At 38.1% G+C, this 14,668-nt stretch overlaps 1 protein-coding gene across 1 annotated transcript in view; it reads left to right on the top strand.

The window, feature by feature from the left end:
* The window catches only part of Cntnap4 (contactin associated protein family member 4), a 274,098-nt gene that overhangs the window by 192,205 nt on the left and 67,225 nt on the right, over nt 1-14,668 (top strand). The window contains exons 11-12 of the mRNA XM_051201516.1: nt 850-956; nt 4,757-4,876. Of these exons, the coding sequence (XP_051057473.1) occupies nt 850-956; nt 4,757-4,876 (227 nt within the window). The remainder of the gene's footprint in view (nt 1-849; nt 957-4,756; nt 4,877-14,668) is intronic.

The following is a 14,668-nucleotide window of genomic DNA, read 5'->3' as shown; positions in this document are numbered from 1 at the left end:
TGCATATAAATTGAAAAAAAATATTTTAATTAAACACAACTATTTAGTCTTTTGACTATTGACCTGCTTGAACCCTGCATAGCTTTTCAAAGCCTGGAATCAAAGAAGACAATGTACTAGGCTGTCTTTTTTGTTCCCTGTTAGTTTCAAATGCTCCTCTGATTTTTTTTGTTAATTATGCATGATATAGCTTCTCAAACACAGGTTATGATTAAAAGGATGCATTATGATTTAATACTGGAATTGAGCTACCTCAAGAGGGTAAGCCTACTGTGCTCCATTGTTGAGTGGAGCCATTATTTCTCTTGGTAATTTACAATCACCAGGGCAGTCCTTGTTATTTAGGTTGAGAAACAGAGAATACACCAACACTGCTCAGCATATACAAGTTTACAGCAAGTATTCTTGGACATTTCTAGATCTGCAGACTGAGTAAATAAAGACATTCTTTGTCTCCTTTCCCTCTTTTTTTACCCTTTCCTCAGTCAATCTCCCTTTCCATACTCAAGAAGTATAGTAATTCAGAATGATGAAATCCTATTTCATGTAAGCTGCTGATATTCTGGCTAGTACTGATGTCACATAGGGAAAATACAGAGTTGTGATATGGTGAGAAATGTTCTAGATTAAGTAGTCAGAGCTACTTGAGAGTTGGCCGAACCCAAATGAATTTAATGACCCGAGGTTTAGTTCTGTGTGCAAAGTGGTTCAGTGCCACACTGTGTAACCAGTGGTCATGTGGAATTTGCTCTCCACGTGTTCAACATCCTTGTTTCACATAACCACATAGGAAGGCTCAATATTATATTGCACCTCACCATGATTGACAGTTTCTTCTCTTTCTCTTAGGTGTTTGCCCAACTCGTGTGAGCACGGTGGGGAATGTTCTCAGTCTTGGAGCACCTTCTACTGTAACTGCACCAACACAGGGTACACAGGAGCCACTTGCCACAGCTGTAAGCCACAAACATCTGCTTGCTTTTCTGCCCTCTGCTCCCTCTGCATCGCTTTCTCTGGTGTCTGTGATTGTGCTTTCTCTGTGGCCTTGTACAAGGATACACACACTGAATTTCAGCATCCAATCTGTTTCTACTTTCTAGCCCATACCCCTTATCTCATTAAACTGCCAAAGTAGAAATGCATAATGTAAAATAAGAAAGAAGGGGGTCAGATGGTTCGAAAGGACAAAAATTTGTAGATAAAGCAAAACATGGCTTAGGAAAAAATAATACCTTCTGCTACCTGACTTGGACAACATTGGATTCTGAACTTTCTAGAAGTACAGTATAAGTAGAAATAGGATCGGTTACCAGATTTTTTTGTTGATACTATGCAATAAAGATGTTCTCAGAGCAGTGTTGGATGGGTTTGGCTGGGGTGGGCTCTGATATAGAGATTCACTCATCAAATACAGTCCAAGAGGGCAGTATTTCATTTGGGCATTGGTGAGTATCATAGACTGGCAAGCTTAGTTACAGTGTAAATTTGTTTCTTACAGTTTGGTGGATGTTTGAGTTCATGTGAGTTCTGGGATTTCACATCTGTTGAGGCCCTGCTTAGTAGTTCACAGCCTGTCACATTCCCCCTGTGTTTTCACACAGCCCCAACAATAATAACCCTCTCTGGCCCCCATTGCCAGAGTGAAGTCTTTACTCTGATGATCTCACCACTTAAATTCCTTTTAAGATCTATTTTATGAGGTTGATGGTGGTTGAGTAAGACACACAATTTTTTATTATAGTAATCATACTTAACTTTATTAAGTACCTTCTCACTTTCAAGTGTAGGGTTAGTATTTTGAGGGTGTTTTGAGGGTGCTGACTCATTGGATTCTGATATCACCATATGATGTCAGTACTACTGTTATTGGCCTAGTTAACTCATGATGTAATTCAGGGGTATTAATAAACTTCCCAAGTTTGCTTAAAGAGGATAGGCAGAAGCGAGTGCTCCAGAGCCTGAGGTCACAGCCAATATGTTTTCCTATATTATAAATGTGTACCTTTTTTTATTGAAATGTTCACTTATGCTTAAGCCTCATGTTATTTTTGTGGTCCACTTGTCCAATACTTGTTCAATAAGGGAGTGACCGAAATGCCCATCATCCACACACGCTACTTCATCTATTACTGAAATTCTGATAAAAACAGGAGCAAGACTTGAAGCAAGAGTGTTCTGTGCAAAGTCAACTATCTTACAAATTCAGACAGTTCAACTACACAGCTCATTATTTTATGTTCCTGCTTCTGTGGGAGTCAGAATCCTAGGCTCTCATCCCTGGACACCCTACAGAGGACAACAAGATGCTCTGATTCAAGGGTAGAAGGACTATGTTTAGGAGAACCTCTTGGCCCAGTCATTCCTTCAAGAGTCCTGGCCAGTATTAGTTGTATATATTGCAGTTTCTCCTTCGTTTCTACAAAGACACTGGAGATGAAGCCTCATCTCACCTGTCACCAGAGACCAAATTACTCAACCATGTCACCCAGCTATTGAGAGACAGTTTATTTTATTTTTTTCATATCCCCATTATAATATCTGACTCAAATCTGAAAGCTTTAAATGCATTGTTATTGACTCTGCATGTTGTTTTATTATTAATAAATGAATATAACTATAAACACAAAGAGCTCTGGGGAGAAACTTGAGTGGGACATAAAAAGGTCATTTGACATGTGGCCCATAATGTGATTCAAAAGTTAACAGATGAGGTTTTCAAGCAGGCTGCTTAAAATGGAGCTGGAGTGTTTTGTCAATAACCTTCTGAGAAACTGGGTAGGAACGATGTCCCTTGTCACAGTGGTGAGACAAAGATGGAGTCTTATAAAAGATCCTGTTAGAATCTCAGCAGTTGGAACGCTGAGGAGGGAGGGCCATCGTGGCTTGGAGGCTAGACTGGACTCATATTGACAGTTTGTTTTTAAAAAGAAAAGGTTTAAATTAGAAAGTAACCATCATGTCATAGAAGGTCAGTCAGTGAACATTAAAGCTAAGTCTTTCCTGTTTAGGGCTAGAGAGATGACTTGTCAGTTAAGTGTACTCTTCTTGCAAAGGATCTGAATTCTGTTACCAGTGACCCCTTGAGACAACTCACAACCCTCTACAACTCTAGGCCCCAGGGTTCCAACACTTCTGGCTTCCAAAGTCACCTGAACCCATGGGCACATACTCTATCACACACACACACACACACACACACACACACACACACACACACACACACACACACAAACACACACCATTACAAATAATGGACCTGAAGAGTTGATTCAGGACATAAGAACAGTTAATGCTCTTCCAGAGGACATGAATTTTACTTTCGAGCACCTAGAGCAGGTGGCTCAAAACTTCCTGTAATACCAGCTCCAGGCTCTCCTGGCCTCCCTGGACATCTGTATACACACACACACACACACACACACACACACACACACACACACACACACATCCTTTCATGTAATAAAAATAATAGAAGTAAATCTTAAAACATATAAAAATAAATTTTAAAAAAGTGTTTCTATTGTCGTTGTCTATTTGTGTGCTCCTGGGAGTTAATCACTATCCCCAAATAATGTGTATGTCATTGGCAACCACTTTTAAGGCATTTATGACCATATGCTCCCAGAAATATAAAACTACCATCTTACATGCCCACTTCAGTGCACAATGCAAATATAGTTACAAACCACTTCGTGGTTATGCCTCCATCTATATGATATAAATACTGATAAGTGGAAGCATCATATTGAAAAGCAGTGTGGAATGAAAGTTCCAGAATTATTTGTAAAATTTGTAACTTCATACAAATTAGCTGCAATGTTCAATGTGGCCTAAACCTTCATTAACATGATTTTCAAAAATTTAAAATTGATTCAGGGGAGGCTACCCAGGGGTTTCTTTTATTTCAGATTTCATGGAATAGAAACCTTAATGGAAGTTACTGGTACATTTGGCCAGGCATTCAATGAGAAGTGTGCATTTCACAGATGTTAATATCAAGCCTTATGCATGGCAAATATATACTCCTATAATAAAAAATTCAATTATGGATCAAAACACAATGAGACCACTTGGGGGCATATTTCATATGAATATTTCCTCTGCTTTTGAATCTTAATTGTGTTGAGTGCTCATTAAAGAGCAGTAGAGAAGTTTTGTAATTACATTTACAACTATACATGTGGAACTTTGTGAATCATGTTTCCCCTTTGAAGGAAAATATTTACCTCTAGTTAAATTGATGTTAGAAAGTATCAGAGTTCAAATATTATTTAAAATGTCCCTATTGCATAATTACTGGTTAGCACCTGATTATTTCTGAAGGTCACGCTACTGTATTTTCAGATGTTAGGTTATTACAAGGTGATATTAGAATTAGATATTCTAAAATGGGTACCTCAAGAAACCACATTGTACTTGTGAAGGTCTTACCATTTAAATAGCTGTCTTCCCCCCCTAGTTCTCCCTACCATAAAAAATAAGCTAAATTTTCATTTTGATCTAATAATCTCCTTCCCCTTTGGTGATAAAAATGTCATAAAATACAACCTCACCTTTTTTTGTTTTTTGTATCTTATCCCTTTCATCCATATTAATTTAAAAAAAGAAAAGAATGGATTTTGTTTTAAAATATAAATGTTACCTGTTCTCTTGACTAGTGTTGCAGATAGACTTGGGGATCTACTGTAAATCTCTCACAATTTGAGAGATTTGTCTCGTGTTATGTCATGTATGATGTCTCTCTCTTTTCTCTCAGCTGTCTATGAGCAGTCGTGTGAAGCCTATAAGCACCGAGGCAATGCTTCTGGATTTTACTACGTAGACTTAGATGGAAGTGGGCCTCTGCAAGCATTTCTCCTCTACTGCAACATGACGGGTGAGTTAACACACCCCTGTTTACTTGTTTAAGCTGCTCTAATGAACTAATTGCACAAAATTAAAGTAAAATAGGCATAACATTGATCGAGTTTTCAACATGATTAAAGAGGATATTTGTTCTAGTTTCATTTCTGTTGCTGTAAAAAACACCCTCACAAAAGGCGGCTTAGGAGTGAGAGCATTTTTTTTTTCCGTTTATAGTTCTGAATTGTAGTCTATTGTTTGGGGGTAGTTGAGGCAGCTAGTTACATCACAACCACAGCCACGGACAGAGATCATTAATATATCCATGCTTGGTTCTCAGTTAGCTTTATTTACTCTTGTACGGACTAGAGGATGGTGACAACTATGGTGGCCTGGATCTCCGGAAGATAATAATCCACAAAGATGCACACACAGCAACCTGATCTAGATAATCTCTCACAAGTACTCTCTTTCCAGAAGATTCTAGATTACAGCAAATTGACAATTAAAACCTACCATCACACTACTATTTAGTAAAAGCAGCATAAATATTCAACACACTTGTTTTTTAAATGTTCATAATTTACAATATTGTTAGTCTATGTGCATATGGTAACTGAACAATATATCTAATGAAAACATTTCCTATTGTGTCTCAAAACATAAGACTTTGCAAGAGAAATCAATGCCCAGAAAAGAAAGATCTGAAAAAGATACATCATTTTAAATACATGTAACTATGAAAGTTATTTGTTTTCTGGAACTCTTACTCTATTTAAACTCAGACAGAAATTAATAGCCACAGAAAAATGTGTTTGATTAAATACTACATTTACCTATGGTATGAAAAGAACCATTGTGATCATACACTTACAACACTGGTAACAGTTTGCAAATATTGACAGCTTTCTCCCTCTTGCCAGCAGGAACACTATTTTGCTCACCACTCTATGGGAGGTCTTATCTAATACAGGAGGGAGAATAAGCATAAGGATGGGAAAGTGTGACCTATGATTTTCATTATTCATAGGTGGTTAAATTATATGTTCAGAATATTCTGAAAAGCCATAGTAAATGATTTTAATTTACAATAATTACTGGATTCCAAATTAACATAAAATTGTTTGTTTCTATATATCAGTAATATGCAATTAGAAAATGACCTTCTAGAAGATTATATCTCCAACAGCCTCTAAAATCTCAAATATATGGTAATAAACACAATAGAGGATATGCAAGCCTTTTCACAGATAGGTATAAAATGCTCTTTATGTGATTTAAAATCCTAGAGGTATAGAGGAATATAAAATTTTCATTAATTAAGAGACTCAACATTGTAAAATGTCAGCCCTTGCAAGATTGATATTGATTTTTAGTACAAACCTAAATTAAAATTCCAGCAGGGCATTTGTCTGTAGGTTGGTGTGATTATTTTGGTGAGAAGGGATAAGCAGATTTTATACCTTATGGACACACATGAAAGGGTCAGAAACAAGTCAGTTTTGAAGAACAGAGCTGAAGGACTCAGTTCTATCATGTATAAATATTGGTAACTGAAACAAAAGAGAAACTTCATAAATAGATTCACTCATATCTAGATAATTGAGGTTTTACTAAGGTGATATTGATGGGTAATGAGAGGGAGAAATAACTTTTTCAACAATTAACATCAAGGCAAATTGTATATAAACACAAAACAAGAAGGCATATCTATTCTTAATTTATTAAATATAAAATGAGGAATTCTGGGTGTCCTGTTTTGTCCAATATGTTAGTCACATACTACTTAAATTAAGGTTTATTCCAAGGTTCAGTGAATTCAAATGTATTTTATTAATGCAAGCAAATAAGTACTTTAGCTAAAAGCAAATAATTGCCATTACATTTTAACCTGAGTGTCACCTGTGGCTAGTATGGAGTGCACTGGTCATCCTGGCCAAGAAAATTTCCATTAGGATAGGAAGTTACATTACACAGTGTGGCAGTAGAATGTCTGGGTTTGGGAAGCATAGCAAAGGGAAAGGGACACTTTTGAATTGAGTGACGCATTGTTGTGGAGGAAGATTTGGTACTGAAACTCTAGTAATGAATATCTGAAGAAACAACCTTCAATATAGAAGCGATCGCAAATGCCAAGCCTTGGGCCTGCCAGGCATATTCAGAGACCAGCAACAAACCTAAGTTAGCTTGAGCATGGCCAGTGGGTAGGGCATAGAAAGGGATGAGGAGATTCAACTAGAGGGCATAAAGAAGAGGGAGAGTCATGGTGCCTTTAAGGTCTTTGGGTGTTGCCCTGAGTTAGACAAGATGATTTGGGTACATTTCAAGCATTGTCCTCTACAATGTAATCAACCTGCCCTCTTTTGATAGAACCATAACTGCTCTCACACTGGCAAATGTCTGTCTAAGTATTCAATAGATTCAGAGCGAAAGTTAGGAGATCATTTTGAAAACACAGATGTGTTAGTTGCTTCCCTATTGTTTTGATAAAACTAAGACAACTTGCAGAAGAAAAAAATTTTCCTTGAGGACTGGTAGGGGATTTACAGTTCTAGAGGGTGAGATTCCATGATGGAAGAGCAGAAGTAGCAGGCAGCAGGTGGTTGAAAGTGAAGCCAGGGAGAAACATCCCAAACCAAAAATAGGAAGCAGAGAGCATGCACTCAAAGTGGCATGGGTCTTTTGAAATCACAGCACCTGCCTTCAGTGACACATTTCCCCCACAAGGTCACACTTCTTAATCCTTCTAAAAAATAACTAAAAAAACAAAACAAAACAACTGCCCCCCCCCAAAAAAAAAGAAAAAAACAAACCAAACGAAAAAACCCAACCACCTGAGCACCATGTCCTCCAATGCTAGAGACTTATGGAAGAGAGTCCATTCAAATCCTCACAGCAGATGTCTAGGGACAGACTGATGGTGGTGCTATTGTCTCTGATCATTACCAATGCACATGGGGCAAAGAAACTGTCCTTGTGCGTGGAATACTTATGAGACGTGAGAAAACCGAAAGAACCATGGTCTATGTAGACAAGTGTTAACATTATTGGAGATAGGCTCAGGAAAGGTTTGAGAGGCAGAGAGCAGAAACTCCATCTAATTCACTTTGAGTTGAAGTTGTCTGTCACACAATCAAACAGGATGTTATGGAGATAGCTGAATAGGCAGCAACAATAGGTCTACAGTTATGTATAATTCTCAAAACTACAGAGTAGTGGTTAACCTGGGCTTTTGATTTTTATGGGGTGAGAATTAGTGTAGAACATATCTTGAGGGAGCTTTCAAATATAATCCTCAGTGGCTTCATGACTGGCAACCACTGAGGAAACTGTTCTACAGACTTACCTTATGTTAAAACATGCTGACTCGGCATGAATATCTCCTGTGTGCCACTGCACAATCTGCACACTACAGAGTCCCAAACAGTTGCTAGGGCTTTCTGCCTCATAGGGCAGCAGGAGGTATAGAACCACAGACAGCCTTTCTAGATGATATTTTTATGTATACAGGATTGGAGTTTCTATTTTACACATATGATAATCAAATATTTATATGCACAGGCTAAATCTTCTCTGTAAATTTAAACCCACTAATGGTAAAAAGAGATCACAAAGAACAAAGGAAAACTCTGCTCATGTAAGCTATGCACTTGATTGTCCAAATTAATTTTCAAACTTGTCCAGTTTGTATAGGATGGATCATAAGTGAGAATTAACTTCAATGCCCCTGCAAAGCTACAAAATATGGTTTCCCATAAATGCTTTATGGGCCATTTATCTTCATATGAGGTGTAAGCTGTGATTCTAAAAATCAGATATCTGATAACTAATAAATATCTCTGGTCTTCAAGGAGGCTTTTAGGAACACACACACACACACACACACACACACACACACACACATATATATATATAGAGAGAGAACAGTGGGGGTAGAGGAAGGAGGGAGTCATTTCTTGATTTGTGGTTGCCATGTTCCATAAAGTAACCATGGAAATTAGATTAAAAATGCTAAATCATTGCCCCTAAGATGAACATAGTAAGACAGGTTTTCAAGAACCTCCAGTGACAGCATTCTCTTCAATAAATTAATACTTAATCTTGTTTTATATGTGTTTCAGGTTAAGGAAATTATACACAAATAGGTACATACATACACATGGGTGCATACAAGCATACAGAGAGACAGAGAGACAGCGACACACAGAGAGACAAAGACACACAGAAAGAAACAGAGAGAGAGGTTTATGAATTTATGACCAAAAGCATTGTAACTCACTGCTGGGCAGTAGTAACTAATATGGTTTGATCTTAGTGATAATCAGCAGTACCTCAGCAATATTAGGCAACCATTTTAAACAGCAATATCGTCAACCAAAAGAGAGGGGGGAAGATTACAAAATAGACCATAACTGCATTCATTTCTGATATGAGAACAGGAGCAGGAGGCATAGAACAGTTATTTCTTCAGCTCTAGCCAGGGATACATATATTGAAAATTCAAAACTTTGCTACTCTATGTGTGTCTACAGAGGACTGGAAGATGTTGGGGTTACAAATACATTTTTAGCAAGTGGGTGGATTCAGTGATAATGAAGATCTATAAATGATGGGATCAACTATCTCATATGCTACTATGGATAATAATTCAGGCATGCATCACCATATGCAAATTACTGAGTTATATCTGCCAGATGTTGAGGGCAGAGAGACACATTTGTTCAGGGACAGCTACATGTCTCTAGAAGCTTCAGAATATTGAAACATAGTCTAACAAAAGAAGCAACTGGGAATGTAACAACCCACAGTAAGATGCAGAAGCATGTGTTTCAATGTGACACTCTTTGGTTTTATTTTTGCAAATGAGAAAAGAAAGACTCTGCAAATGTCAGTGTGGAAGGCTGGTGATATCAGGTGGAACTGGCAAGCACTCAAATCCTGGTCCCTTTTCTTGTAGCCTGAAGCCTTTCCCACCTTTGATCAGTGCCCTGCTACCTGTCTCTTCTTGTTATCCATATCAGGGAGAGCAGTCAAGAAAACCCGGCACAGTGCTGAGTCAATAGCTTGCAAATGAGTGACTTAGAAAACTAATAGAAGTTTGAAATCAGTGCGAAGGAAATGATTCCAAGTGACTTAAAAGAACCCTAAGAATTATAAGCTAACTGATACAAACAAGTAAACAAAAATCTCTATTGTGAATGGATAGTTTCTTAAGTCACACTAAAGACCAAATTTCTTTGTCAGTTGAGTATCCTAACTATAATTTAAAAACAGAATTAGATGAGTCCCTGTAGATGTTCATGTTTGATGAAAGGCAGTTTTATTCCACTCTAAACTCATTGTGTTTGCTATAATGAAATAGTTTTAGGTTTAAGAAGTTTCTCTTTATCAAACATTACATTGCATAGAAGATTGCTTCAGTAGGAGCTGAAGTGATGATAGCTTTCAAACCCTTGACAAATGGAAATGCTGTCCCTTCAACTCCCCACTTCCTGCTGTACTGTTAAGGGTTTCTGGGCTTGAATCACCACCTTCATAACAGGCAGCTCAGTGTGATTTTATTGTAATGATGTGCGGATATCAGGGTTTTTTGAATGAAAACATGAGCCTTTCTGGAGGGCTTCAGATCCAAAAAATTAATGGCTTCCAAAGCTGCCCGAAGCCTGTGGCTTTCAGGGTCTTGTAAATTCAGCGAATGAGAGTCTCATACCAAGTGGGAGTTTTAGGGTGGACTTCATCACAGATCCATAGACAGGACCTTAGCAGAGAGAACAAGAACCATGCTGTTTGAGCTAGGCATGGAGGCCAGTCACCTGGCAGGCAGGAGAGCTTCACATATGAAAGACAAAGCCCAAAGTACCAAAGACAATACACACAGGCTCTGGCTGCCATCTGAAAGAAAGAGCCAGAAGACAGGGAAGAGGGGGAAGTTAAAGAAAGAAAAGTATGTTGTCTTATTAAAGAGATAATTATTCCCCCATCTCATTAATACATGGCTTAATATAAGTCTGTCTTCTTGGACATGCTCAACTAGATGAACTATTATGGGAGGAGACTTCCATTCCTTTGGCTGGGAGACGACTTTCATTTAATGGGCCCTTAAGGCTACTAAGACAATAAGACTAGGGTGCTAGGTTTTACAAAAGTAGCATAATTGCTTTCTCTTTGGAGATTTTAGAGTTAGCGGGTTTTTAGGAGCTGTGGAAGTTAACAGAGAACCTCTGCCTGCAGGCAGCTGTGCATGCATCAAGGCTGTTCACAGTGCACTAGCTGGCCCTGCTTTCCTTCCCTCTTGCTTTCCTAAAGGCACTCCTCCCTACCTGCTCTTTCCAGTCTTTAGCACATCCATCACCCTCAGCTATTAAACATGAGGCCCCACAGCTTTGCGGATGTGTTGCTTAAACAGCAGGTTTTTTCTTTATACTGTTATCACCCTAAAAAATAGCAGTCAGCCTCAGGTAAATCAAGGCCTTAATTACTCAGTAGCTTTATTTACAATTCATAGCATTAGAAATCACTTCAGGGAGAGACACTGGCAAACTCAAATTACCATTCTTTTTTTTTTTTTTTAAGTCCATAGATTTTTCTGCCTGTTTCAGCGATGTCTTCTTGCTCATTGCCCTGCATCTCCTTACTCCATAACTCTTGTTGAATTTAGTAAGGACTAATTTTTTTTTGGAAATGAAAAGCAGATATTAAGGCAAACACTTAAAAGCAGATTTTAGAGTTTTGTTGAATGTATTGTTAACGAAGAGATGGGTTCTGTGTTAAAGCCGGTTCAAAGGAGAAACCCAATAACAGACACATATACACATTAGCAATATTAATATTCTTGTGGAAAGGGAGGTCACATAAGCTTCTTTCATTGCAGGGGAGACAACTCAATAGCTTGCTGATCAAATGGTAGTTGTTCATCTAGCCACAGGAATTACTAATAACTTGCGAGGAAACAATGTTATTCTAAGAAAGGCAGATCAATTTACAACAACTACAAGTCCAGCAGTAAAACAAAACAACAAACATACACAGAATGATTGTGAGGTTGAAAGATGGTCAAATGTAGATTTGTCTTCAAAGTTCCAGATAGTAAATTGCTCTAGAGATTAAAGGCTTGCATGCTGCCAGCTCTTAAGGCTAATCAGTATGTAAAGACTTGTAACTTCACTGGTACAGACTTGATATATTCCAGAGCCACCTTCCTTCTCACCTTATGGAGGGAGAATTATGCCAATCATCCTCAAGAGGACATTTGTCTGGGATCCTGGCTTGTGATGCTATGGCACACACAGATGCATATGGCATAGAGTTTCATGGCCTGAGGGAAACTGGGGTGCAAGGAGTCTAAGCTGCTATGAGTAATAGTCCCCAATAAGGAGGACTTCTGGGTCAGTGAGGAAAGGCATATAATGTGAGAGTAGACAGAAGGATAGTCTGTGACAGATAATGATAGATGGAGAGATGGTAAATGAATGTATGCTTGGTGACAGATGATCTATAGGTACACAGATGCTAGTTTATAGATGACTAGATGGATAGTCCATAGATAAATGACAGGTATCCATGATATGTTATGGATGAGTGGATAGATAAGTGAACGATTATAGATGAATACACAGGTGATAAAGAATGGATATATACTATATAAATAGATGATAGACATTGAGTGGATGATAGATTACAAGTGAGTGGACAGGTAGGTAGGTAGATAAATGAATGAATATATAATAAGCAGATATATGGTGGATAGGTAAATGATGGATGGATAGGTTTTTAGATAGATAATAGATTATAGATAAATGAGTAACAGATACACAAATGATTCATAGCTGATAGATGAATATATGATAGATAAAAGTGGATAAGAATGGATACATACATGATAAATTACAGATAATACATAGAAGGTAGATAGTTGATAGATGGCAGATGAACATATGATAAGTAGATATTGGTGGTTGGATAGAGAGTAGATGAATAGCTGAGAGACAAAGGTAGCTTTCTGTATATATGGCAAGCTAACTCACTGGCTTGAAAGGAGGGTGCTACCATAGACCTGTCAGTGTCATACTTCATGATAGTTTGCTATCCTTTCTGTTCTTTGTAGCTTACAGAGTTACAAATAGTGCGATGGCAGTAGAAGTTTCAGAGCCAGCACAAATGAGAATGAGATGACATGGGGCACACCGCATCATTTTTATTCAGATTTTTCCTTACTTGATGATTCCTTCATTTCCCCAGTACATGCCCTTTGTATGTACCAAGCTGTGTGCTGGTGACACCATGATTAGCATGTAAAATAATGTCAGTGACTTCAGACTGAAAGTTCCCAATAAAATAAATCACTACAAATTATGCAGCCCTTGCATTTTATTATTATTGTTAGTTCTAAGACCACCCCAGAGACCTAGGCTACCACATCATGTCTGAATGACCATGAAAGCAACCCTAAGCTCAGAGTTTCCAGGATCCTCCTATTAAAACCTACATATGTGATTCCAGACCTGGCTGCAGGAACCCTCACTTCCATTGATGAACATCTCAGATGATTTTGTGTCTCCTTTGCTTTGGAGATATGGATTGTCTACTAAGCACAATTTCTCCTTCACAGCACACTTAGTGGCATTTTGTATAAAAAGGAAAAATAAAATTGTTTACAGAATCTCTCCTAATATCTGCCGATTTCAGTATTTCCAAAAGGAAACAGTTATAAGAGCAGCCATTGACTGGTAGCCATGCATGATGGCTTTAACCTTTTTCAGCCCCTGTAGGAAAAAAATACAAAACAGAGATGCTGAACTGTACAGAGGTCCCTCCTAACATGACCCAAAAGGCCCAGAGACAAAGACTCTAGGCAGGTTCGTTGTCTTGTTCTACTAAAAGTTACTCAGCCAGAGTTAAGATTCTTCATGCACAGCAGCAGATTCACCCCAGGAAAAGGCAATTGGTTCTGTTGAACAATGAGAGCCCAGTCTGAGGGAGCCCAGGGTGACTGGAGTTACTTGCTTAATAACCTTAAACTTCCAATGGCTATGGTTGAGTCAGCAAAAACTGTAGGATTTCTGACCTAGCCTATGGACTGGTTCTGCCAATTCATTTCAAACTTGGATATTAAAGCTTAGATTTTAATTTTTTTTCCTTCACTTTATGAAGGACACAGACCCAGGGCAGCTTTGCAACCTCATCTGATGGCCTCTGCCCTGTTCTTCAGGCCACCCATAATTAATATTATTAGCTTATATACAATGATTTTTTCTGAAGAGAAGATCCTACTGATTGCACCCTGAACTGAAACAGAAAGGAAAAGGGAAATCACTAGCAGTCATTTCACAGAAAACATGATCCACAAACAAGGAGTTTTTCGAATCTCTTTACCCCACTTTTTTATGGGGTAAAGGAATGATGGGTGCAGAAACTGTCAAACTTGACTCCCTTTTCTTGTTTCCATTGTTTATTCCTGTGAATGTATTAGCTAAGTGCAAGTAGAAATTCTACAATTCATCACTACTTTCCCCAATTTGACACACTCATTGATTCACAACTGTGTATAATAATCCCAATTCCAGGGAATATGATACCCAATTACAGGGAATATGGTAGCCTCTTCTGGCCTCCAAGGGTGCCTACACCTAGACACACACAGACACACACACAGACACACACACACACACACACACACACACACACACACACACAAAGTTTTTTTTTTTAAAGAAAGAAGAGGAAGGATGATATATATAGGTGTGTGTGTGTGTGTCTGTGTGTGTGTGTATACATACATACATATTGATGAAGAGATTTAAAAATTGTTTCATTTTGTCTGGTATTG

Source organism: Phodopus roborovskii, unplaced genomic scaffold (genome assembly GCF_943737965.1).
Source record: "Phodopus roborovskii unplaced genomic scaffold, PHOROB, whole genome shotgun sequence".
NCBI lineage: Eukaryota > Metazoa > Chordata > Mammalia > Rodentia > Cricetidae > Phodopus > Phodopus roborovskii.
Note: the sequence above shows the minus strand (reverse complement) of the source record. Positions and strands in the feature narration are given on the sequence as shown.